Source organism: Embiotoca jacksoni, unplaced genomic scaffold (genome assembly GCF_022577435.1).
Source record: "Embiotoca jacksoni isolate LCO1_2020_lvr unplaced genomic scaffold, fEmbJac1.0.p SCAF_16, whole genome shotgun sequence".
Taxonomy (NCBI): domain Eukaryota; kingdom Metazoa; phylum Chordata; class Actinopteri; family Embiotocidae; genus Embiotoca; species Embiotoca jacksoni.
Window position 1 is genome coordinate 5,692,264 of NW_027185296.1, and position 27,992 is coordinate 5,720,255.

The 27,992-nt window shown below is 42.3% G+C and overlaps 1 protein-coding gene across 4 annotated transcripts; it reads right to left on the minus strand.

Annotated features, from left to right (window-relative positions):
- Window positions 1-130: 130 nt before the first annotated feature.
- On the minus strand, window positions 131-27,761 carry eps15 (epidermal growth factor receptor pathway substrate 15). 4 transcript variants are annotated; one of them, XM_069150455.1, is made up of 26 exons: window positions 27,687-27,761; window positions 23,922-23,963; window positions 23,089-23,178; window positions 22,951-22,998; window positions 22,752-22,847; window positions 22,468-22,530; window positions 21,231-21,356; window positions 20,828-20,887; window positions 19,825-20,055; window positions 19,415-19,560; window positions 18,581-18,737; window positions 18,111-18,149; window positions 17,253-17,335; window positions 13,050-13,122; window positions 10,320-10,481; window positions 9,972-10,169; window positions 9,147-9,569; window positions 8,755-8,835; window positions 8,212-8,374; window positions 7,993-8,037; window positions 7,430-7,827; window positions 6,617-6,686; window positions 6,429-6,499; window positions 5,756-5,891; window positions 5,372-5,580; window positions 131-2,605 (listed from the first exon to the last, which is right to left on the minus strand). In XM_069150455.1, exons 1-26 carry the CDS (start codon window positions 27,711-27,713, stop codon window positions 2,465-2,467), a joined length of 3,378 nt encoding a protein of 1,125 aa, XP_069006556.1. In that variant the 5' UTR covers window positions 27,714-27,761; the 3' UTR covers window positions 131-2,464. The 4 variants fall into 4 exon arrangements, with proteins under 4 accessions (XP_069006556.1, XP_069006552.1, XP_069006557.1 ...); XM_069150451.1 differs by lacking the exon at window positions 27,687-27,761 and adding an exon at window positions 24,160-24,478; XM_069150456.1 differs by lacking the exon at window positions 18,111-18,149.
- Window positions 27,762-27,992: the final 231 nt, after the last annotated feature.

Sequence of the window (27,992 nt, forward strand, 5' to 3'; positions counted from 1 at the left end):
AAGCAGAAATGTTGCTCGCAGTGAAACATTTTCCTCGTGTTGTACGACTACTCTCAAGGGACTTGAATCCTTCCTCGACCACTGGACAACGAAGACAGGACAGCAGCACGTCAAATTAAAAATGCACAAATTGCAGAAACTACACATTTTAATATTTATTCTGTTTCAATTAAATGCATTACATATTTTGGGCAACCCTCCCAATAATGATTTTGTTTCTTACAAGTTAGAAAATACAAAATAAAATACAATTAGCTTGAGTTTTAAAAAGCCTTCATGGGACATAAGTGGTTCTGGGTTTGTAAAACTGACAGTCTGTACAAATGACAGTAACATGTACAGTGAGAGAATGAAACTATAAGGTGGAGTCGAATGAGAGACTCAGAGAAGATACATGCAACTCCTGTTCTCTTGTATTTACAATAAACATGAAATTCAACAGGAGAGACGGCACTGAGTAGGAAGTGCTGAGTCAACCACAGACGGTAATTTGGTTAAACATGAGAGGAGGAAACTATTTGACAATGCTCACAGTGAACAAGTATCGAAACAGAGAATGAGTGAGAACAGGAAGAGCTGTCCAACATGGTGTGCATTACTTGGTCAGAAGTGACAAAAAAAAAAAGCCTCGTGCGCCTCAATTCCCTCATCAGAAACCTCCCATCACAGTTCAGTGTGAAGCAACTCGGCTTGTTTTCTGGGAGAAACATCAAATGACCCAAAGGAGAAGGATCGCTGGCCGGACAACTGCTCTGTGGGTGTCAACAGGCAGCAGGACCCGGTGCAACGTGAGCACTGATCCTCACGACTCCAGCAGGATTTTTTTTTTTTTTTTTTTTTGCAAGTTAAATTCCCTGCAGAGCCTCAGGTGCACAGACAGAAATTATATAGGCCTGCTGCTCTACCAAAATGCAGACACAACGTTGAACACTAAATTTGTGTAAATCTCGGTAATCCAGGGAGTTTTTCAGGAAGGAAATGTCAAAAATAAAAGCTCACAAAAATGCAAATAAAAGCAACGGTGGCACACTTTGAAAAGGGACCAAACGTGAAATGTAGTGAGATGACAAATGCACAGTTACACGTGAATTATTTGAGTTGCTCACTCATCTTATAATAAAGTTATTATCCATCCAACATCTACGCTGCTTGAGTAAGACACTGCTTTACCAAGAGTTTCTCACAGGGATATCAATCAGGATGAACATTCATCTGTGACAACCCAGTTGAAGCTATTGAGCTCTTGTTCGTCTGTTAATGTCGTAACTCTCCAGTCGTTCAACCACGTTAGCACAAAAATCACAGTCTTCCATCTACAGCACAAAATGTCTCCAATAGTGAATCGAAAATTTGTCACCAAATAAAAGATGATTGGGTGAATCTCAGATGTCAAATGTTAAAATCTCAAAAGTGTTTATGTACTTTGTTCTGCAGCCCACCGTAGCGGGCCCTACATTTTTAATGCTAATAGTTGTGTCGTCGTAACCTGTAATGGATGTAGCGTATCCTCAAACACTGAAGAGATGCGAGGCGAAGAAAGGTAGTGCTGAAATCTTACAGAAAATAAAGGTCTCTATAAAGCACGATGTTGTAGTAGCTGTAGTGGCGGCCATTACAAAACAACACGTGCATTTCACAGACTGGTAACTTCCAGTTAACCATGTAGAAATGTTTGATTAAATCGCTTTGTTCTGAAAAATCTAACAACAAAAAAAAAATGTCATCTGCCTTGGTAACTCCATTTCAAAGGGACTATATTAAAGGTAGAGACTATATTTTGTTACCGAATCTCACATTTTCAAAGCTTACTGCGGTTGTTTCAGAATATGAAGAAAGTTGGGGGGAGGGCGGGGGGGGGGGGATTTCTGCTTCTACAAAATGTGCATGTCTACTAAAATCTCATGAAATCCTGGCAAATTCAGAAGCTAAAGAGAGCTGCAGTTTTAAGAAAGTGTACTGAGTTTGGTTAGTGGATAAAAACTGGACTTCCGACAAAGGCCACCTCCATCTAGTTTAAATAAATTACATTCTGGAGAGTTAATGTGGTTTCAGAAGTCCAACAGAACATGACGACCTTCACACCTCCTCTGAATCCGATTCATCTGAACAGTCGATTCTTCAGAACAAACACTCGCATCTCAGTCCAGACAAAAACCTCAGAGACCAACAGGGTGGAAAGACGTGACACTGCAGTGCTGGTGAACAGCGAACGGTCGGGGGGAGTGGGAGGGGGGGGGGGGGGGGTAGGAGAGGGGACGGGGGGTGCGAACGATTCAGAGGTGAGTCTGAAGTCTCTTCATGGGGTCAGCAGGTGCTGCTGAGTCAGTCCTATACAATCCCCACTTTGCTTTGGTGCTTTCTGGGCTGGGCCAGGCTGTGCTGTGCCGTGCCGAGCCAGACCAGGTGAGGGGTGAGAGGGGGAGGGGGGAGCAGGTGTGTAGGGGAGGGGGGGGGGGGAGCTTCCTCAGGAGAGTTCAGACTTGCTGAGAGCGATGGCCAGCTCCAGGTCCTCTTGTTCCTGCTGGGTGAGCCTGGCGAGTCGCTCTTTTTCCTCCCGCTCGCTCTCGCGCTTTGCCCACTCTATCATGTCTTCTTCGGTTGGATACTGCTCCATGAAAACAGGAAATAAAAACAACAAAACAAACAAAAAAAAACACGCACACAATGGATGTAGTTTCCGATTTTTGACATGCCATTGCACAAGTACAGCAGTAACACCGTTTTGCTATTTGTAATGGACATTTATCTGATTGACCCTGGATCAAAATGACCACGACAAGATGAGCCCTCGTGCATAATGTTGTTATAAATTTCACGTGATCAGGATAACAGACAGGACTGAAATGGAAGAAGAGCACAAACTGGGATCTGCACTGCGGCTGAACGAGCGTCATATGACCAAAATCACACACGACAGCAAAAGGAAAAGGAAGGGAACTTTGAAATAAACAACCCACTGGTTAATCATTTCAGACTGGACATGCACTGACAGCAGCTTCATTGTTCTTAGTGAATGAAAGACAGAAGCGACACGGGTCCTCCAGTGTGAATTCAGCCATGCAAAGGAAAGAAAGCAACGATGACTACGTCCCCCCAGCGGCTGTTTCAGAGCGGATGACGTGCAGTATGCAGAACATGGATGATGAAAAGACTCATGAGACATGGGATGGATTTTATCGAGGCTATGCCGTCATCACTTGCAGGTGTGACCCCGCTAATTCTCTCACAGATGGACGAGGAGCAGGAGGATTGGTGCTATTTAATCCTGAACTTTAACAAAAACTCTTCATGTCTTTGTTATCTGATAAAAAAAAAAATATATATATATATATATTTGTAACTTTATTATTTTCAGTTACTAAAGTTGTTTGATTGAACTGTATTCAAACACTTGAAAGGACCATACTGGTGTTTTTGCATGTTTGAGCTCATTTACTAGAAATCACTACAGTATATAAAACATACAAATATCCATCTGTACAGACATGAAACTATCTATCAAGATTAATAATGCTTCTGGTTGTGCAGTAAATGTAAAATCCACAACAGTCTCTGCTTATGTCACTACTTGCCATATAGGTGCTTGTGAAGGACAGGAAGTACTCCAATTTAAAGCATGCTTCGGAAAATAATCTGCATTAATGCGAGTTGTCACCACTGAACTGAAAATGCAAAACAAAACAAGCTGGTCCTTTCAAGCTCAGGGCTTTGAAGATAGTGATGTCATGGATGCACATAGAAGCCGGAGATGGTGCCCTTGATTCAACACTTTATTCAACTTCTTTGACAGAGGTGGAAAGACACACAAGAGAGAATACAGACAATCTGCTTCTCCACAACTGACCAGACAGGGGCCGAGACGGGATGAAATGATGGATGAACAGATGGATGAACAGATGGATGAACAGATGGATGAACAGAGGGATGAACAGAGGGATGCGGGTAGAAATAAACAGCGGCAGAGTAAAAGGGAAAAAAACTGATTTGAGGAACGGTGGAGAGAAGAGTGGTATAAGTGAACGAGAACACAGTTAGTACATGCAGGTGAGAGTTCAACAGGGACGTGCGGGTCCAGTCATGTGGCAGGATGAGAGCCACCAAGAAATGAACACTGTCTTTTCAAATAGTCATCCATCCCAAATTCACAGCTTGACACTTCATTTCCATGCAGCGTTACAGAAGGAGGAGCCGAGAGGATTTTTATTGTATTCAACTCACGATAATACCGATGTACAAATACTAATTTTTCTATTTTGCTGTTACAGTTATCACGTTGCTTCCTTTATGTTTTGAAAGTTACCAAGGGAAGAACGAAAAGGCAAATAATAATTTTCTTCTCGTACAAAGCAACAGTCATTCCAGCAACCTGCCCTGATTGAATGCAGTATGTTTGAAAAAGGCCTCCGTGGTGCAGCTTAGCTGCTTCCGGTTTTCTCACCAAGTCTGTAAAACAATGGTAAGTTCATGAAACTTCCGGACTCATAGGTTGAGACGGAATGAAATGAGTTTTCACTCATAACGCAGGAGGCGCGAGTCAAAGCCTTCTCGCCACAGTTGTGCTGACTCGGCTCAGACCCTCATCAGACTTAATTAACCATGATGGCAATTAAAATGTACCTGAGACAAATTCCGTGTTAAAAGCAGCATAAAATCTAAGAGTGAACATATTTTCAATACCATAAGTATCTCATTTGAAAATTGAACTCGTCCTCAACATCCTTGCATGTGCACAGGATGTGATGTCAGTGTGCTGAGTTGGGATGGCAAACAAAAGCCAAATACAAGCAGCTCCTCATCTCTCCATTCACTGCCAAACATTAGAGACTCGGTATCACAAAGATATGGGCGTTAAATTAATTCATTTGTACCACAACTACAAATAGATGTAGTAATGTTACAGATTTAATATATTAATATATCTATAATTTCTTTGAAGATATTTCTGTACATTTCTTCCCAAAGTACAACAGTGCAGATTCAAACATGAGGCTTGAACCGGGTGGAGTCCCAATAGAATTCAGCAACAAAGAAGGAGGATCTTTATATGGCGAGAAAATATTGCATCGATAATAAGGATCTGAAATACACACAAGCAGCACACAGGATGCAAGAAAATCAAACTATCTGAGATTTCTGTCAGCTTCACTCCAGAATTCACTCAAATTAACATATGCAGCATCATCATTGAGTTCTTGGGGGCTCTCTGCTGGCAGTGGATGGAGTAATTTGAAAAGCTGGCCTGATTTGCTTGGTGGTCGTGACCATATTTAACGACTAGATGTGATTTATTAGCAGGAAAACAAAAGAGAAGAGGGTGTGACTATTGACATTCAGGTGGAGGTGAGGGAGATGGCGAGAGGGAGGTGCTCACTTTGTCAAAGCTGGCAAATCGGTCAGCTTCCCGTACGTTGTGACGAGGAGGGGAGGAGGGGGCGAAGGGGTCGGCTGAAGGATCCTTTGCAGGCAGGGAGGAGGATGAGGAGGAGGAGGAGGAGAAGTCTCCTGAGGTCTGTGGGAGGAAGTGCCCTCGTCGATGGAAGGAGTCAGAGGACTCTGTTCGAGAGATGGACGATCTCTTACCTGATGAGCCACAGACAGACAGGCAGGCAGGCAGACAGACAGACAGGCAGACGTACACAGGCAGGTTTTTATTTCAAACACTGTGAACACGTCCCACACGGCTGACAGCCTCGCGGCTAATTTGACAACGGCGTAAGTGATGTGAAAAGACATGGCAGGAATAACGAGCACTGACCTGGAGGTGGAGGGGGAGGTCTAGTTGGCGTACCCGTTTTTGGCGGCAGGGCTGGGGGCATGTCAGAGCTGCCAGACTGGCTGTCTTCCTGGAACAGATTCTTGTTGTTGATGCCAAACTGATCAGCACCGTTAGACTGGAAAAGAAGGTTCACACCAAATACAATATCTATTTAGCAACTGAGCTTCTTGGATTGCCCTCAGATCTCCATGACAAAAGCACACATATGATCACAGCACAAGTAGTTTGTCATTAGTTACGCTAATGGCAAATCTGTGATACCTCATTAATGTGAATTACTCCATATATGAAACCTGTGGTGTCAGTTTGAAGTCTCTATTGCGTGAAATCCATCTTTCGACTGGAATTTTTCTGATGAAGTACAAAGGTATTAATGGCCACGCCCCCTCTTAACTCAGGATAATTTGGCACAATAAGATCCCTAACAGAGTGCTTAGCATTATACCGTCCCAGCTGTTTCCTCTCCCATAACCACGACACTCACCAATTCAGTGTTGCAGCTCGAGTCAATTCATGTTTTGGTTTTGACACCAGACATAACTTCACTGCACCGCCAGAAATGATACTTCCAGTCATCTGTCATTGCATTTCCCATCAGACTCGGTGTCATTTCAGTACTGTGCATTTGATGATCAACACCACTTAACTTTACCTTTGTCAAGGAACTGAAATCGGCAAAGCCCCCTCCAAATGATTCATTTCCAAACACGGCAGCAAATGGATCTGAAACACATCAACGCAAAGTGACTGAGCACATCCAACTCCTAATACTGCATGTTGTTATTTACCAGCTGCAATGGGTTCTGCACCCACACGGTGGCGCTGTGCCACAAGCCATACCTGGATCTGAGGTGGTGTTCACTGTCGTACCGCCTGGAGCGAAGGGGTCGTTGGTAGCTGCGATGTCCTTCTAAAAAACAGAACAAAATCATCATACATAACAAACTGTACGATTATCTGCAAACTGTAATGTGATCAACTGGAACTATAAAAAGGTGTACATTATACAAAAATAAAACCAACACTTCTGCTGACTCCACGCATCTTTTGCTCTCACTAAATGCAAATTAGATGGAAACTGCTGAAATCTTATTATCTGCCTCATTTTATATTTGTCTTGTTTTTTGCTGACTGTGATGATTTGTTAAAACCACATCAGATTTGAACTGTTGCTTTTGATTAGTCTTTTGTAAAAGAAAAAGAAAGAAAGAAAATGGCAGAAAATACAGAACAAAATTTAAAATGCCAAGATAAAACAGTACTTTATACTACTATGAACACTGCTGTTGTCTGTTGTATTAATACTCCTGAAATACTTTCAAGTCAGTGTTTTCAACAGAAATTGTTGCTGCTATTCAACAATGCTCAGACAGTAGAGTGGGTTGCGCGCGGATCGGAAGGTTGGTGGTTCGATCCCCGGCTCTTCCTGTCCACATGCCGTCAGTGTCCTTGAGCAAGACACTGACGGCGTACCATCGGTGTGTGAATGTACTGCTGGTGGCCGATTGCATGGCAGCTCAGTCTCATTAGTGTGTGAATGGAAAAAAACATGTAAAAGCGCTTTGAGACCGTCAGGTGATAAAACGCTACACAAGTACAGACCATTTACCATTCAAGATTCAGTGTGACCAGGTTTTCAGAGGTCCAACTCACCACAGCTAGATCAGAGCTCGGTGGGGAGCAGCTGAAAGGATCCGTCCCTCCGTCCTGAGAACCAAATGGATCCGACTCCCCCATGGTGTTCCCTTTGCCTCCGAATGGGTCTGATTCAGCCATGCTGTTCCCTGTGGAGCTGAATGGATCCTTGGGTGCTGAAGTGGGATTGGTGGTTTGGGAGGTGAAAGGATCCGAACCTGCTGCTGGTGCAGCCGCTGTGTCGTTCAGCTTGGCTGCGAACAGGTCCGGTTCTGGCGCGCCAGTAGTGGTGCCAAATGGGTCAACTGCAGCAGAGAAAGGGTCGTCGGAGGGAAAGGGGCTGCTGGAGGTCTGCGTGAAGAAAGAGTCTGCAGCAAACGGGTCGGTGCCTTTGAACGGATCTCCTCCGAAAGGATCTGAGTGAACATAAACAGCAGCAGATGCGGACAATGAACCTTTGCTTTTTTTTTTTAAAGTACACACTAGATAAGATGCGGATAAGACATCAAATACCTACATAAACACATAATGGTGCATTATGTTCAACACCTCACATCAGACATATGACTGGAAGAATTTACCTGCAACATCTGCTTTTCCAAAAGGATCATCTTTGAATGGATCATCTACAAAGAAAAAACATCACCAGTCTCACCGTGTTGGATGGCCGAAGCCTTGAACATGTCAACAAAGATTACAGTATACTGGATCTGCAAAAACAATCCATGTTTAGGAGTGGATCTTGTCCCCACAGGTAAAACCTCAGCATGAAGCACTGACTCATCATTGTGAGGACTTACGGTCGGTAAAGGGGTCTGAATGGAAGAAGTCCATGTCGGGCAGGGAGGGTGGGCTGGTCTGTGGTGGCATGGAGCGAGGGCCGACTTGAGGCGGTAACGAGGAGGCGGTTGTTTCTGCAGACTCTGTCGGCTCCTGTTTGCTCTCTGGCTCTGGCGACGCAACCTGTTGGGCAGACATAGGGCTAAGGTAAATAATGTGTCTTGGAAGTATTTTGATTCCCAAAAGTTATATCGCACTGCATCCTGAAGACATTTTGTGAGCGATCTGTTGACATAATGATCAGGTTAGCTTCAATTTTTCTTTGCTGCTAAATCAGTTACACGTTCTGTTTGAAAATGACTTGACACGCTGTCTGGCCAACGAGTCACGTCTGTGTTATGTATAAACAGCTTCACAGTGGGATAACGTGGGGTAAACAAACGCTACCGGTGCTTGACTACAAGTGACACTCAAATATGACAATAATAAAACAGAGAAACTGAAGAACTGAGGAAAACAAGGACAGACAGATGTTTACAGCTGGTTCAGGACTGGGATTTTACCATCTGTGGGCTCTCTTTAGGTGATTCATCAGCATCATCTAGGGCCTCGGAGGAGACGTCGGGCGCAGGACTGTTGTGTTCCTGAGATTAGAGGACAGCAGTGACGAGTGTTATTTACAGATACCCAGTCTCAGAATTTATCCATTATATTTTACATTTTTGGTATGATTCTTGCGGTTCTGGAAAACTGTGGTCACACCAAATGTAAATTAGGTTTAGTATTTTTGGAGGCTTGGTGGCTGCTGTAAAGATTTATTTTAGTGTAATTGTGTTATTTTCAGAAGATCCGTGTTACATAAAAAGAGTTTTAGTGAGAAGTGATGCTGTGTGTTTTACGGTGGCTTCTTTCCACATATTAAAGAACTCCAAACTGAGATCGATGTAGTCATTACCCTCACAGTGGTCTCCCATGGCTTGACAAGTGTTGACAGTGAATTGTACATATCAGAGGAGGCTAGACTCGTATAGAGATTATCCAAAGGATCGGGTCTGAGCTTGTCCTCCTCTGGAGTCTTTGGACTCTCTTCCTCCTCCTCTTCTTCCTCATCTTTCTCATTCACTCCTTCGTTCTCTTTTTGATCTGAATGCTCTTTCTGCAGACTGCCGACAGCAGCTGCTTCTTCCTCCTTCAGCTCTTTGGGCTGATCCTCCTGGAAGAGGTCCTGGTGGAAGAGGTCCCCCTGGAGCAGCTCTGCTGTGGGCCCTCCTGATCCATTGACCATGACAGGAGAGCTGTCCTCGAGGGCTCTCTTCCAGCTCAGCTGGGCAGTCACTGACCTCTCCTCCACCTGAAGGTCATTTAGTTTCTGTTGAACCTAAATGGCAGAGCGATAAAGAAAACAATAACATGGTGAAAGAGTGGAGATCAAAGTTAAACATAGAACCTATGAATCCTGTAGCGGCTGTGTCAACACAAAAAGTGTGGCGTGAGCAGCGTGTTAGCAGAGCAGCAGCCGCTCTAGGGCTCCATCTGTGTCTACACAGACATTTTGGAAGCACTCAGACTTCAATACACAGCAATGTAGTTACACATAAACAGGAAGACAAACTTAAAAGTGTGAGGATACGTAACACAATCTAAATGTGATCCATTATGCAGCCTGCACAGACGTCTTTATTGATGACAACAGAAGTGCATCATTTCCATCAGATGCGTGTGAGACTGAAAAATGCTCTCTGTGTAAATGTGTTGGAAGAAACCCGTCTGAGATTCTGACCTGAGCAACTTGTGTGAAGGAGTCCCACACAGACTCCTGAAGAGGAGTGAGCTGCTCCTGAGCAGCCTGGACTTTCTCCTGCAGCCTCCTGCTCTCCTCCTGCAGAGCCAGGAGCTCCTCTCGTGCCTGGACCAGCTCCTCCTCGTACTGACATATCCTGTGTTCCTGGTCCTCGTGCTCCGACTGCAGCGAGGTAATCTGAAAGGAGTAATAATAAGTACATGTACTAACTCAGCTTTTTAGATGATTCATTCTTAAAAAGAAAATCCTACCCTTTATTATTTCCTCATATTGTTGCCGTCGTGTGAAAAGTCCGACAAATAACTGACCGCAAAAGAGTAAACTTACGAGTTGGGTCTCTTGGCTGGTCTGCTGTCGAATGTGAGTGAGCTGCTCCTCCAGGGAGCCCTTCTGTTGGTCCAGCTCCTCCAAAGCCTCCTGCACCTTCTGACGCTGAGCCTGCAGTCGCTGCAGCTCCTCGCTCTCCTTCGCCACCTCATCCTGAAGGTCCTGTAGACATAAGACCAGAAGAAAGACAGACGGACAGATACGTGTGCGTTTGTGAGTTCATCTATGGACAAAGCAAACAGAAAAGGAGAGAGCAGCAGAAAGATATCAAAATAAAACTATGATCTTCATTTTGGATGCTCTTGAAAAGCGAAAGAGAAAAAGGTGAAAACTAAGTGAAGTTAAATTGTTTCCTTTTCTCTCAAAAGTTTACATTTAACATGAACTAGAAGTGACTCATCAGCAGAGAAAGGCCACATGCCACTGGGCAACCACACTTTGAGCCCAGACACCAACTTCTATGACAAATTGTTGGGAGTAAGTTCACTGGTAGAAGAAACAGAGCCTGTATGAGCAGGGAGTCTTTAAGCAAGCGGCAAAAATCATTGCAGAACATGTTTTCCTCTCTGAATACTCTGAAGACTGAGTGCGCCAAAGTTCAAACTGCTCGAAGCTTTTGTTTGTTCCATCAAAGCTGCTCAACTCGAAATCTTGACTCGTGATGTCTCTCATGTTTCCGTGATGGTTTTTTTTTTATGTGAAGCAACTGTTTAGTATCATGATTGTTTCTATGCTGACCTGCGAGGTCAGGCTGGCAGGTTAATCCACGGTTCCTCCAGTCTAACTGCTGAAGTGGCAGGTGAGCACCTTGCATGGCAGCACTGTCGCCATTGGTGTGCGAATATGTTAATGAAAGGAAAAAGTAAAGTACAGACGTGCAAAAAAGGTGCTAGTGCAGATTATTTTGATGTTTTTACGTAAAACGACACACCGTTGCACTGCACCAGGACAGATCTCCCCTTTGGGACAATAAGGTTTATTCTACTCTACAAATTCTGGCCCCACACCAGAGGACGACCGGGCTGATTTAGGGTCTGATTCACACCACCAAACAACTGTCAGGGTGTTCCAGATTAAAGGTGGACTTGAACCGATAATTTGCCCAATTTATCCAGTAGTGTGAGGGGTGTATAGACATGTTCTTAATGTTTCAGACTGGATAAGAGTCTCCCCGATTTAGAAATGTAAATATCAAACACATTTCTTGCATATCTGATAAACTCGATACCCATGAGAGCAGGCTGACCAGGAAGCATCACTATCCTGCACTATGGCAGCATCTCTGTGGCAGTGGAAGGTCAAACAATGTTTAAAAATGACAACATTTCTAATGATCACAGCTTTATTCCCCCCCACCTGTGTACAAATATCAGTAACATTATCTTGTTTAGGATTCATCATAAAGCGGTATTTCCATCGCCCCTCCAGCTTGAGCTGCAAAATGTCGAAGCCATGCCGAGTCCGTCCTCTCAGCCATAACTTCATCATTTTTTTTTTTCTTTCTTTCTCCTATTTTGTCGCAAAACATAGAACACAGAAGTGAAACCAGCGACAACGACATAACAGCTCCCTGTTTATTTTGCTCCGAAGTCATATTTTATCTTGCGAGGTTCTGTGAGATCTTAAGTCAATGGATTTGCCATTCAGAAATCGTTTAGTAAAATGTGAGGTCCTATTTTACTGAATTGTTTGGTGTGTTGGTTCTTGTGATTGAAATATTAAAAATTGGTTCAATTTGTCATTACACCTGAGGTCTCCGATGTTTTTTATTTCCGTTAAGATTTGAAAATCATCTAGTGCACTAGACAAATGTCAAGTTATGAATTTTTATTTTAGTTCGGAGAGTTCAGATAATCTAATAGCTGGATAAATCAGTGAGATTTCTAATGTCCTTGGAGCAGCAGTTGAGAGGAGTTTTGCACCCAAGAGGACAATGGCAGTCTTTACAAGGCATGTTAATATCAAAAATACCTTTGTGTCCAACATGTGAAGAAACAGTGTTTTTGGCGGGTTACACCACAGCAACATAGTCAGAGTACATGATGAAAACAAGGGAACGCTGCAAGGGAAGTCTTTGACATGAGTCTGTGCAGACTTTGCTAGAAATAACAACACCAAAAGCACACAATGTGCAACGTCCAGGAATAAACTCAGTATAACAGTATAAATAGCAGAAAGCACCAGAGGCTATCCTGCAGTGCAGCTGAGAAATGTAGCTACATCAGCATCAGACTCCCTTGAGATCCTCGCTCACTCACTGACATTCCCAAAAGCAGGGCAGACTAGCCCTTTAAGTCATCAGCTCCTAAAATAGAGACAGTATCTCATGCTCAGAGGAGGCAGACACACCTACACAAGGACACCAGCCTCTTCCTCTCCGAGCAACATCAACTGTATTTCTATCTCAGACTGACGGCCAAATGTAATATTGATCTTCTCCTCCAGTGTATCCGTCACAGCAGAAGTGAACAACGGCTTTAGCACCTATGGCTGCTTCTGACTAGAAAGGAGAGAAGCAATTGGAACACACGCATGCTTTTAAAACACAGTGACTTCGCTCCAACACCAGTCCTATGAAAGGCACGAGACGGCAGAGAAACGGCCTTTCTCCTCTACATCGACACGGACAAGACATTAACTCCGTGTGCCCATACATATATCTTTGTCTCCTGTATCCACGGTTCGAGGAACAGACCAACTCGCAGACACGCAGAGACATTGAGACCTTACCTGCACTTCGCTGGTGTGCTGTCGGATGGCCTCCTCCTTCTCCTTGATCTCCTCTTCCACAGAGCTCTTCTCCCTGGGCGTCCAACACAAGAGACAGGAGTACTTAGCCGCCAAGGACAAACAGGTCAGACCCGGTACTCCAAGCCCACCCAGCCCCAGCCAGCTCTCCGCTGAGCACGCTTCACCCTGCCCCTGAACCACCACGGCCAACTCCTCCTCTCCCTGAAGCACCATGATTCTTTCTTGAAATCACAGCTTCACAGTGAACAGGGCTGCATGAACGCCTGCAGCGGGAGCAGGTGTGCGAGACGTGTATTATAAAAGAGAAAGGCGGAATATGAGATGTGCAGTGCTGTAAGCAAGAGGGCCGTTGGAGAAAGTGAGCATGTGCTTGCTCAGTCAAATGTGTGGGAGATGAAGAGTGAGAAGCAGATGGAGGGAGAAAGAGAGGGAGGAGGGACGAGTGATGAGGAGCCAACCTACAACATCTATCATTTGTGTCCTGTCTGCTTCATGCATCCAGCAGGAGAGGGAAAAGTAGAGGTGGGTGGGGTTGGAGAAAGGAAGCAGGGATGTATAATTACTCCTGAACAACAGACTAGCATTATATTTTTAACAATTACAAAAACATTTAGATTTACTTCAACTACCTTCAAAGGTTTGTCGTGTTAGTGTTGACTGTAAAGTAGTATGATGCTATTATTAGACACCAAAACTCCAGTAGAATACTTATCATTAGAATTTATCATATAATTATCTGATATTAATTATTAATATGCAGTAATGCAGGTATAACGGCAGGTTTAGCCACAGACGGGCAGTCAATTTGTACCAGTTTGGTTAATGTGGGATTTCCTTGAGCATTAGCAACATTAAAACAATAAAAAAGTGAATCAAACTAAAAACAAAAAGTAGATTTAACATTCGGGCTGCATGATAATACAAGAATCACAATTGTATTGCTTCGTATTGAGATCATGATTCTCTCTCATGATTTTGTTTTTCTTCAATATAAATGTTTATTGCTCTTGTTTACCTGATACAGAACTAAATGCATTAAAAAAGATGATGATACATGATACAGGGCCGACATATCATCTTTGGCAAAACAGAATGCTCTTGTTTTAAGTCAGTCATTTGTCTTCTCCAACCAACACAATGTTTGAACAAGCGTGTTTCTGTTCTTTTCCTTTCGCTCACTCGCTGGGTTTATTTTTTCAACTGCCGGTTTGTGCTGCTCTGAATCACGTGGTGTGATGAAGCGTTGTCATTGGTTGGGGGAGAAAGCAGGCCTTCTTCTTTTGCACAGCGGTATGAATTGAGATTGTATTTTTAGAACAATTAATTGTGCAGCCCTGAAAAACAGCACCAAAAGCAAAGAAGCCGATATATATCTGCACTGACACTTTGATTTAAATGTGACTGTGAAAAAATATGAATATTTCAATGTATTTCAAGAATAAAGTAAGTTTCTGATCCCATTTGATAAACCCCCAGGATTGGTTAAATATTCACCAGACTGCTCCATTGTTCCGTTGCATAACAATGATTTGCATATTAAGGCAGAGAAAAGAAAGGCTATGAAAGTTGTTTGTTTACTATAGTCTACTACTAGAATTGAGCTATCATACACACATTTTGTATTATTACACCCTAAAAAATGTTACATTTTGGTACCCAGTTGTGTAAAAACACACAACACTGATTGCATTTCAGTTTCACTTACAGATGGCTGATTTAAAAGAAGCACACACACTCTCACACACCCTTTGCCATCCATTTCAATGTCGGCTACAAAAAAACGGCAAACTTTCAAACACTGCATCTATTTTTATATTCCATCTCTTGCTGCGCATCAAAACGCATAATTCCCCTGACAGTCTTCTAGCAAAGCAAAAGAAAAACCTAGAGTCAACTCAAGCTGAGCATCATGCCAATAATCCTCTTACCCTTCATCATCACCGTCACCATCTTCCTCCTCATTCTGAGCAGAACGTTGCTGCCACATTTTAAAGCAGCTGCAAACATGCATCACCTTTTTAAAGCTCGTCTTAAATCGGCTGACTTAGTTTCCACTTCTATTCATCTGTCTCGAACTTCTGTCACCTCGTGTGTGTGTGTGTGTGTGTGTGTGTGTGTGTGTGTGTGTGTGTGTGTGTGTGTGTGTGTGTGCGTGCGTGCGTGCGTGCGTGCGTGCTAAAAGGCGGAGGTTGGGTGGAAGTCCATATTCTCACTTCTCATTCTCAGCTTTCATGAAAGGGAAGCATAAATCTATTAGGCATAAAAGTTAAATGTTGATAACAAGTGAAACCGAGACTGCAGGTGCAAAACATGCAGACGTGAACGGAACACAAGGATCAGTAAAAAAAAAAAAAATGAAGGACTGTTTGTGAAAACTCTTCCAGATGTTGCTGAAAGGTACTTTTGTTATTTAAGATCGTGTGGAGTACAAAGCAGAGTTGAAGACATGAAGTCTGGCTCTTCTTCCATCTCACTGTCAAACAGCAGCTACATAACTCAGCTTTGTCTAATGTGTTTATCAGCCTGCAGCAAAAACACAATTCTTTATTTATCTATTTTCACTGAAGTTGTGAGTGTTAAAAGAAAGTCTGAGGACACGAGAGTGATCCATCTTGCATACTTGAACAAGCATTAAACAGCGGTGCGGTTCACAAACACCTCTCTTAGCCAGAACCAACAGTTAGTATAAATCATTTCAATGTTTTCACAATAAAATAAATTTAATTTAATTTAATTTAATTTACCAGCAGAACCAAATCATCTTAAAACATCCACACTGATGCAGTTATACATCCTCAGTTAGAGGTAAACACTGCCCTGCAGTAACTGACTGACAAGCAGACTTTCATGGAAGAATCCTGGGTTTGTACACCAAAAATGTTAATCCCAGTTCAGACCAAAAATTCACTCCAAGACTAAATAGTTTTAGAAGGTTGCAGGGAAAAGCGGCAGCCGTGTGAGTTCGCCTGTCTTAGCTCCACTTAAGGGGGCTGATGGTCAAATCACAAGTGGACAGTGTTAAAACACACCATAGTTAGGGCTTCTTTTTATTATTATTAGATGGGACACCAACTCCTCGAGACCAAGGGTCTTCAACGTTTTTCAGGCCAATGACCCCCAAACTGATAGAGATGGAGCAGGGACCCCCTACTATATATATATATATATTGTATAAAATTGTGTTTTATATTAAACTGGGCCTTGTGATTGGCACAGCAGCGATAGGGGTGGGTCCCCCTCTTTGTGTGCAGGAGGCTTGGAGGGACAGGGACAGGTCCAGGCTCATCTCGCGCTGTAAGTGAACCGGTGCCCACCTTGAGAGAGCTCCTGTGTGTCGCTGAATGTGTGCATTTCTGACTGAAAGATAACATCTTCTGTCTCCATTTATCCATTAGCCAAAATATGTTGGACTCATGTTAATGTGTATTTAAAGACATTTAAATTTGGGGGGAAAAAATTGGGGGGAAAAAAACCCAAAAAATATGAAAACATTGTCTAATCAACCCAAAATTTCACAACCCCCTGCAGTACAGGGTCCACGGACCCCCTGTTTAAGACCTCTGCTCTAGATGATTGAACTACTCTTGTGTTGGAAATAGATGGTAGAAACTCACAGCATACATTTGCCATGAAATCTCTTGTTTCTTTATGTTTTTCATCATTACTAAAAATGCAACAGCAGTAAGTAACTCCCTATCATTAGCTTCATTCATGTTTTAAGACGTTAAAAATGATATAGAGCTCCGAAAAAAAGACAGAAAAGCTGGCAATTAATACGGAAGTACAAAGAGTTGCTGCTGTGGAGATGTTACACAGTCTCTTCTAGTCGCTTTGGTGTGAACTGGCAGGTTTAGTTGCAAGTTTGAAATGGTCTCATCACAAACCTTTGCTCTGAACTAAGCCTTAGGCCACATGATGCCACAGTGAAACATCATTTTCCAAGAACGCATTTGTAAAAGCTCGGCCTCAGACACACGTTTCATAACATTTTAAGGCCATCACAGTCAAGACCTACTTTAGGGATCTGGTTGTCCACTACGAAGGATGATGAACATCCTAAACAAGTGGAAACTACAAGCCATCGTTAGGCCTCCTCTTGTCACCCCCCTTCACCAAGAGGGCATTAGCAATGATATACATGGCATCTGACACTTTTAAATCAATACAGGAACAAAAGATTACCTTTGCAGTTCAACAATCTCATTACTGAGAGAGTCCAGCTCCTTAATGGCAGAGAAGTCAGCTGCCAGGTTAACAATGTTGTTCTGGGGAAAACACGAGGACAGAAGACAATTAAAAAGTGGACATAACCCCAAACCACCTGTAACAAGTATAGAAATATTTTGTAAATCTACAAAAACACTAACACTGGTGATGGGTTGATGAAAGTACTGGGTTCCAAAGACAATTTACAATGTAAGAGTACAAACAGTCACAGCACAAACAAACAGTAGAGCTCCACTAGCAGCTTTACAAAGATAACACAGGAAGCCACTGATGGAGATATGAGTGGGATGAGGTTGGAGAACTGGGTCCTAGCAAAGCTCTGGTCCAGGAGTTTGGTTTAACTACATCTACAGAGCTTGATATCACCTTGTTCTCTAATACCGAGAAGAAAGAGAATGCAACAACCCTCTTTCTGTTGATTATCTTCGATAGATGGGTAAATCAAACACGCTTCAAGCCTTTGAGAAAAACATGTTGAACAGATTAGGGGCCATGAGTGTATCACAAAAAACTAAAAACAGAAACCTTTGTTCTGGTCAGCTTCCCTCAAAAGCACAAGCATCGAGACAACCAATGACGATTAAGCAAAGGACAAATGGAAACGTGATATGTGGTTCTGATTTGGTGAAACATGACAACAAACAGAAATTAATTTGGAGAAAATTAGAGAAGATGACAAGAAAGGCAGTCTGTTGAGAGTGATGAGATGCACCGGACTTTTAGCAACCAAACACACTCACTCAGGATCGTCCCATTGCACGTGAAGTGGACACAAAAATGTAAAAATGCAACACAGAAGAAACAGTAACATACTGCCTCAAAGAGAGGAAATGAAAGACACACAGCTGCAAGCTGAAAGGAAAAATCCAAAACACACAGACACAAGAGAAAAAAGAATCAGTGTAAGCCAGAAAATAAACAAGAGACTAAATTGTCAGTAACGATGATGTTCATTTTGAATAGGTTTTGTATATTATTTTTGTACGTGCAGAAAACAGCAACCAAACAAATACCTCCACTGCTGTTCTGTTGTTCCATTTAACACTATTGATCTCATTAATAGAGATCATGTCTTCTATGATGAGTCGTCATGTGTTTTTGACCCTTGAATTGTGTGTGCTTTTCTTACTGTCTAACTGTGTTTTTCAATAAAATCAAACTAAACTAAGTTCTGAATTTACTAATAAAAAAAATGCAGGCGCATTGTTATATTTAATAGAAAAAAAAAGGAACCAGATATTCCTCATTGTTATTCATAGACTTGGGCGCTCTGATCAACTCACCTGTTTGATGTTTTGTCTGTCAGAGGGAGGAATCATCTCGGGGGAGAGACTTTGCGGAGGTTCCAGGCCTTTAATCAGCTTCAGATTGATTAGATAAAGCGCCAGGGCAAACTGTTCTCGGGTCAGTTTCCCTACGTCTCCAATGTCACAGAGCTCCCTGAGAACACAAAACGCACACGTTATATAAGGCCGTAACGATTTACACCGCGGGCAACGACTATTTTTGATACCCGGACTGATCAGCAGTCGCAACGGGATGGAAGCCAATCAGCCGCGTGAAGATAAAAATCTATACAAAGTGATATTCTCCTGGTTGGATGTGCACACACGCACTTCACTGGTCTATTGTTATTCTGCATAAATATCACTATGTACTGAGCAGTTATTAGCTGCAAGTATGAGCATTTGTCCCTTCCATACATTATCATTAATAATCACATATATTTCAGGTGTGGTTTTTTTTTTAGGAGCGCCGATTTAAAATTTAGAAAACAGCACGACAATTTTGCAGCCAACTGCTAACAAAATGTACTTTGACCACTGGGATATTCTTCAAATATATTAGCCCTCCATTTAGCTAACATTGAACTTTCTCCACAGTGTAAACCGCTGGTCTTATTTCCTTCTACTCTGTATGTACGACCCCTTGTTGGTCTTAGGATAGAGGGTTTACAGACTGCAAAGGCCCCTGAACCACACACTCTCCATTAAACTGATTTGACTGGAGAGTAAAAAGGTTTCAAATCAATGAACAAAAACAATCACAGTACAGGCTTGTGCATCAAAACTGGACAGAGAAGCCAAAGGGGGAGATTTTGATGTCTCTATACTAACCAGATCCGTGCAAGTGTGGCAGACGGCAGCCCAGTCTTGAGGAATATATCTCTGACTTCTGGTCCAGACACCAAGCCGTCCATGTCACCGTCTGTCTTGTTGAACAGCTCATCGTATTTGGTTTTGTCTGCCGTCGACACTACCCACTGCACAGGCAACAAAACAGACTTCATTTCAGTATTTGCTTCATAATCACAGGTGGATGTGAGCACAACCTACGCCGATGACATAAACTGTTAATCCACTCACCTTCACAGTTCCTCTAGTCTTGTTCTTTTTAAAAACACACTGAGCTAGCCAGGTTGAGATCATTTTAAACGCGTGTTGTTGCAGCTAAATGGCACTTAAATAAAAACATCCAATAGCTTTTTAGGTTCTGCATGCACATAAGAGACAGGTCCTGTACTCACAGGGGCAGCTGCTGGTGCTGGGACGGGAGCTGGGGTGGGTTTAGGAGGGTGGGGGATGGTCTTAGAGCCAGCGTGGGAGGAGCGACTGTCTTTGACAGAGGGGGGCGAGGGTAACAGGGGCATCACAGGAGGCACCGAGGGTTTTTTCCTCTTGGAGGGTGGAACCAGGGGAGGCGGTAGGGACATGGGAACGGGTTCGCCCTCCAGAGCTCTGTACACCAGATACATAGCCTGGGAAAAAGGGCAACAGAAAAATCAATGATAAAAGATGATTACCCAAACATCCTGTAGTTATTCAATCTTCACACTTCTTCCACACATCTTGAATTTGTTCCATTCAGCTCTACAGAAATTATTTTCACAGCGTGTAATATAGTCCAGTATTGTACATACAACATTATACATGCACATATTTCACACACTGATGGAAAAATAATGAATTCATCATACTTGTCAAATATTGGTCTATCTGTTGTACAACATGGTTCTATAGTGTCAGTTACAACGTCTCTGTACCTTTCTCTTGTGACCTACGATCTCACTCAGTACTATCTACAAAATCAGATATACAGAGGAAGTGGGGATGACTGTCAACTGTTTGTCACACTGTATAAAAGCTGAACTACGGAGAAGAGACTTCGAGCAATGCTGGACACCTTTCTTTGAGTGTACATGTATTTGCTCCTTCTTGCAAGAATAAATGTCCGATGTGTTTGATTTTGAATACAGCCTCTGAGTAATTTTTCTGACACACACACAAACAAACCATTACATCTATTCCTGGAGTAAAAATCATTAAGACAAAGAGGAAGAGTGAAAACCCTTTTTTGAAAACCTCAATATGAATTAGATGATTTGATTTCGATGTGTACAATACCAGTGATGTGTTACACTGAGAAACACAGTATAGGGTTGGGTATATCAGTTTGAAAACGGCGTCAGCTGAAACTAACTGCAACTGTTGGGGTTTCCTGTCTGTCTGTAATATCAGCTCATGTCGTACCACAGAAAATTCATCTTTGTCCAACATGCCGTCTCTGTCGAGGTCACTGAGCTCCCACACCTTCAAGACACAAAGACAATGCTGTCACACATCAATCATTACAAAGCTGTATGAGACATAATAACATGTGAGACTGAAACATCTGACTCACTACCGACTTTCCCTTCCTCTTAATTCTCTTTAATTTTCTGTGCCACTGATCTCACATACTTTTGTAAAGTCGCTTAATTTGTTGTCATCTTAAATCTTCTATACACATCTTAATGAGAACCTCATATAACAGTCACTTTTGCTCTTATGGGCTATGTGGGGTATTTTTCTATAAAGCCACCTGTGAAAATTACAGTAACTTTTCACTTTATAAACACAATTCAACGAACAGAGTGCTGTTGGAGGACCATACCCTGCCCAGGATGTCCACTGGCAGCTTGGAGTTAAGCAGGACCGGCTTGACCTTCTCTCCTGATAGCATCCCTCCAGCTGGACCCAGACTGTCAAAGATGGAGTCAAACTTCATCTTCTCTTCAGGCTGGAAGAAGAATCAAATAATATTTAATGATTAGTGTCTGAGAATTCAAACTTGAAATTTCCATTCTGGAGCTACTGTAAAAAATGACTCTGAATAAAAGACAGAAAGGGAGATGTTTGTTGACACGTATCAGAAATTCAGGCTCGTCAGCCATAAAAAGAAATCATTATCGGCAGCATCGTTGTGTCAAATAGCACATTTGCTCTTCTGGCTAATGTTCTCACATTGCACGGCTGCAAAAAAATGGTGTTTAGCTGATGTATTTGCAATTTCACAAATTCACAGAACGAAAGATCACATTTTGCGGTGGATACATACAGGGGTGGATCAAAAAGTCCACAGACTGTTCCTTGTGGAGTTTATGGAGCACAGCACCGTGACATGAACAGAGCAGGGGGATGCTATAACCTTTGGGAATAAATATTCCAAGTTACGTCACTTTATCAACATCAGCACCCGAGTTACACGTGTTTTTGTGACCACTGTCACGTGTTCATGTTCATGTGCATTTGTAATTTCAACATGGACATGAAACGTAAGCAGAGTGCGCACATCAAAACTTGTACGTTGTCAAGTCGGAGAACAAAAGTGCCAGCACACGACCGTTCAGGTCGTTTGCACCAAAAGTTTTCCCTCAGACGCCTCAGAAGGTCAAAGGGGAACTCGGGTGTTGACACTCTGACCATGTGGGACAAATTCACGGCGCCACAACCCTACGACTGTCAGAGATTTCCTGAGTTTCACAGAAACGTTGATGGCCGCTGTCTGCTGAAGTCCATAGTGAAATCATAATTGTGCGTCCTAGTGTTCACAAAACTGTGTGTAACTCGGGTGCTGATTTTGATCAAGTGACGTAACTTGGAAAAATGACTTAAGGTTATGGCTTCCTCCTTCTCCATGGACGTCACAGTGCTGCACTGTGTTCGCACACAACAGAAGCCGTCGCTGAACTTTTTGATCCATCCTCATACTGTATTGAAGAACTTACTCTTCTTTGTTGTTGTTGTTGTTCGCTTATGAATAACATGAGGACAACAAGGCAAATTACAAATAAACATAGATCACTGTGTTGCTACAGCAAGACTAAAAGATAACAACCTAAGTGCCTCACCTTAACAACCCAGGGCATGTCAATGGCTACTCCTCCTGCCAACAGCGGGCTGCTTGTGTCATGCTGGAGATCAACACAAAGATTTAAATTTTTAACATTTTGTTTGAAATGAAAATATATAAAAATAAAACTGTATGTCTAACCGCCATTTAATAAACTGTAGATTTAAGTTTAAGTTTGTGATACAAACACCTGACTGTACAGTAGATCTCGACTTCAAATCACCAGCTGCAGCATTTATGGCATGGACAGCATGGATTTATAGTACACAGTAGCAGACTTACAAATTTCGGGGGAGGAACGGCCACGTTAAGACTCTTGAGTGCCACCTCCAGGCCATTTTGAGCACAGGCCACCAACCGTAATGCTATGAAGAATTGCTGAAGGGAAAAGAGGGACACTGGTGTAAACTTGTGATGGTCAAATGTTCTTGAACCATCTGAAAGGAATTCATTGTGATGTGCCTCCACAGTGCGTTTATACCTGTTTGTTAAGCGAACCCTTGCGTTCAGAGTCTGCCAAGTCCCAGATCTGAGGATACATTTACAGTTTACACACTTATTACAATCTATGTGAATAACAAAGGGATCAGAGAGGTGTTGTTTCTGAGTCTCTGCTCACCTTTCCCAGGACCAGGTCAGCCAAGCCTGACCTCTTCAGGAACAGGGCTGCATCAGCTGCTGCCACCCGCCCGCTGCCAGTCTGATCAACCTGCACACAAACCCCAACACACGGCCGTTAGAGCTCACATCGCCCTAAAAACATCAGCAACACAGCTAGTTACAAGGCAGCCTTTCTAATTTAGTCACATTCTGCATAACGACACCAAAAAAAACAACTGTGTTTGGATTGGAAGAAGCTTTAAATGCATACTTAGCTTCAGGAACATGACGGGCAAATAAAGAAGAAGTGAAAATGGGGGTGAGAATTGCGATTAGGCAGAGTCTCCAAGTAACTTAAATTAATACTGATAATAAACCAAAGCTATTTCCTCAGCAGTCTATTAGCTTAGTAGTCTTTCATGAGGCTCACAGGGAGCTCCCCTGACATGTTGGGCAAAGGGAAACATTATTAATTCATAAAGTTACTTCCTTTGTTGAACACAAATACTGGAACTGAGAAGAGAGATCACTGCTGACTGCAACACTCCTGTTTATCAAGGCAGCTAAAGCTTGTGTTTGTGTTTAAAGAAGCAGTGCAACTAATTAAAAAGCAATCCCCAACATATTTTCTTGTTGAATTAGTTCTTTCTCTGTTTTTGTTTTCAGCAACATCAGAGCAATTCAAAGCACGATGCAGTAAAAGTCTAACCACATTAAAATTGCTCGATCAAACAATAATAACAGGCTCCAACTTCATGATATATGTACGCACATTTTGAACAATGTTAAGACACCATAGCTTAAACTCAGCTAACTACATTTTTGGGGTTTAAAAAATATGTATTTGCATACCTGTCGATAGTATTTGTCATAGATGGGATTGCCACTGGAGAGCTGTCAGAGAAGAAAAATATCTGCATTAAAAACAGTATAAGCACATTTCAAAACTGTCACAACCTCACTTGTTCCTTCTCGTGAAATTCATGATATCATTGACATATGACTCTTTTTCTGGAGGAAACTTCGATCCTTCAATGTGTGCAGCAAGATGTCGGAGATGTTCTACCAGTCGGTTGTGGCCAGTGTGTACCTCGCCAGAGTCTGCTGGGGGAGCAGCATCGGAGCCGGCGACACCAACAGACTTAACCCTGAATCTTCTCATGCTGCTGTAACGTAAAGATTTCCCCTTGTGAGATCAATAAAGTACATCTATCTATATATATATATTTATATATATATATCTATTCCTAAAATGTTCTGACACAGAATATACTAATACTTAAAACACTTTCTCCGTTCTACAAATTGAATTGGCGAGCTCATATGATCAACAAGTGTTTGAAGGCTACAGTAAATGTGTCATCCTCTGAGCCAAAGCAGCTGTCAAAAAAAGAAAAGAAAAAGACTCCTGATCCTTTCCAGATGGAGCAGCAGACACACGAGTTGTAACTAATATCTGAAAATGTATCATGAACTTTTCATCACCACGTCTATAAAAAAAAAAAAAAAAAAAATGTGTGATCCAAACACACTCGTCGGCTAAATATCCGAAAATACTCCTGAGAAAAAAAGAGTTAAACAATTCAGTTCAGTCCATGACAGAAGCCACCGCATTGTTGTTGTACCACAACATGTACAGTCAACAGCAACTCCAGACTAAACAGTGTTGTAACGATGTCAACGATTATTTTTCTTATCGATCACTCTACAGTCAGAGCTGCAACTGGCAATTATTTTCATTATTGATTTGTGCTGCTTATTTTTTACGATTTATCAATTAAGAGAACTCAACAAGGCATTCTTACACCGCCCTGTTTGACCAACAGTTCAAAACCCACAGATCTTCAGCTTACTGTCATGAATGTAAAATATTTGTCATGAAACACAATTTTTTTTTTTTTTTTTAGTTTCTTGAAATAATCTATAAGTCATTTAATCTTTACAACACTTACTTTAGTAACCTTTACAAATGCCCCTCACAATCACCCTGAGCTATAGGTCTGAGCACAAAGCAGCCACAACGTGAATATATTCAATTTGTAAAGATATAACAACAACAACAAACATTTATGAAGGAATTTTTTTATGAAGGCCAATTTTTTTTTTTTTTGCATTCTTACTTAATGACTGCAACCACTGTTATGATCAAAGTTGTCGATGCTGCTTCAGCACTGATTATGTGACAGTCAAAGCAAAGACGGACACACATTCCCTGGACAAATGTGTGTTTGTTGTTTGACACCATACAGTGAGCTTGTAAGAGGCAGGATGACAGAAGGTTTCTGCTGAGAGGGAGTGATGACCTCTGTGCTGACGTCAGGATACAGGCTACACTTCCTAAAGGCTCATGGTCAGCTTCAGACCTTTACAACAGGGCGTCACGCCGCAGGCTGCAGCTAATTTGGTCTTCAGTCACATCCTCCCTAAACACTCCTCTTTTCCTCTGTTAATACAGACGTCCACTGCCGGGCCGAGCAGGAAACAAATCAGCGTTTTCTTCTGCATACAGCTGAAACTGACAAATCGGTCGTTGCAGTTTGAAAATGACAAGTGCGGGGAAGGAAGGAAGAAGTTAACAGTAAGTGTATGAAACGTGAATCAGCTGGAGAGTGGCTATTCAAACCGACATGCAAAATCACTCTGTACGGTTAAAAAAAATAAAAAAAAAATTAAAAGAGAAATTAGAAAGCGAAGATAAGCTTGGATGTCAGTCTTGTTACAGACATAACGGACACAGAAGATGACTCACCAAAAAAAGAAAACAAACACACACACACACACTGCGATCGGCATAGTTATCAGTCAGCTTTTTCAACTGCCAGTTTACAGTGAGATAACTGTTGACACACACATATCTTTCTCTGGCCAGTGCAACTTGTTTTTTCTGTGACACACAATAGTGTGTGCCTGGAACTGTTGGCGGCTCCAACACTGTTGTCATTGTACTGGCGACTCTTTAATTGAGCATTGAAAAAACATCCCTCAATCATTCCCTCGCTGGCCCACAGAAAACTTCAGCAGATAGCGCCGGTACATGGCGGTGCAGGAGCTGACGGGCCGGTCCAGTTGATTCGAGTAATTTCAGCTCCCAAACAATACGATATGGACAAAATCAAACATGACTATGTTTTTGACCAAATACCTCAATGTTGGTATTGCAAAAAACTATCATAGGGATGACTATCGGTGGATACATAAAATATTCATGGGATTTCAGATAAATAATCGCGAGTAATGTGGTTGTAATGACTAAGTGAAATGGCAGAACAGCCCGGCAAGTTACAGTAAAATGACATCATTTAAAACCAGGAATCACACACAGCCATATCACATTATTCAAAATCTCGGACGATGTAGTCTCATAATCATAATATAATAACAAAATATGGCTCAAAACACATCAATCTCACTAACGACACCAAACATCAGACCAGTTGGGAGTAAAGCTGAGAAGAAGCAGTGCTGCATGACAGGCCGATGAACTCTCCCAACACAGAGGTGAACAGTTTCTTTCTTTTCTTTCTTTTTATAATAAATCACCTGTGCCAGATCAAGATGTCAGAGCAGCTCCTGTCGGAGGTGGCTCAGGTAAACAACTTACTCCACCCGGCTGCTTCCTGCTAAAACACCTCACCGCGCAAAACAAACACTAAATCCAAGTATTGATTTGTCGCCAGCAGCAGACTGACGTGTTGTGACAGAAGAAGAGGCTCCTCCGGTTCACTTCCTCTTTTACTGGTTTGCAACACAACCCGGTCACCAAACTCGGGGAGGTTTTTTTTTGTTTGTTTGTTTTTTTTAATCTGTTGACACGAAAACAAGCGCAGAAGCTAACAAGAGGCTAACGGTGTCCACTTCAGCATGTTTACTTCTGATCACACCAATAAACCAGGTTTGGTTATTCAGACACAGCAGGGCAGCGACCAGCCCTCACGGAACCTGCTTACTTATTATTATTATTATTAATTATTAGTAGTATTATTATTAAAAAAACGATGTCAGCAGAAGGTCGGACGAGCAGCAATGTTGACAAGTTGAAGCCACGTTACGCACGTCTCGTTATTATCATCTTTTTTTGTTGTTTTGTTTTGTTTTTTAGCCATAAGACCGAGTGAAGCCTGCAGCGACACGAGGCAAAGAGCAGAAGTACGATTCATAAACACCCCGCAAAAACAACAACAACAACAACAACATGTAAAACGAAGCCCAAAGTAAAAGCTCGCGACGCGGCTTATTTTTTTTTTTAATTTTATTTTAAGTTTAATAAAAGAGGATCTTTAAAAATCACCCCCCTCCTCCTCCTCTTCTCCTAACTAGCTGTGAGCTAGCAGGCTAGCTAGCTAGCTACGCCCTTACGCAGTCCCCGAAGAGATTAGACCAGAAACTTTTTCCCAGTCAAGACTTCAAGTTCCCAAACAGGACCGAGGAGGGAGGAACACGAAACACCCCGCGTTTCTACCTGCCTTACTTCTTCTTTCCTTTTTTTGTTTTGAAACAAAACAGCGCGGAGATATTTCCGAGAAGAGCGAGCAAGAGGGTAGAAAACGGGTTGTTTTGTTGTTGTTTTTGTTGTTGTTTTGCTTGTCGATAGATTTGAGTTGTAAAAGCCAGTGTTACCTGAGTAAGAGACAGAGAGGCAGCCATAGTGTTTCTGGTTCCCACTGCGCTCTCTCTCTCCGCGCTGCGCTGCTGCCAGGCGCAGACAGAGGCCGCTGAAAAACCCGGAGCCGGAGCCGACAGCCGGAGTCAACCGGGCTTTACGAGTCAAATACCGGGTGTGAAACCTGCAGACAAAACAAACCGGGAGCCCAAAGATATCATTTTTTTTTTTTTTTTTTTTTTTTTTTAAAGGCAGAATTCAACTTAAAATCCTCAAACAAGTCATTTATTTATTTATTTTTTAGTAAAGAATATTTTTTTTTT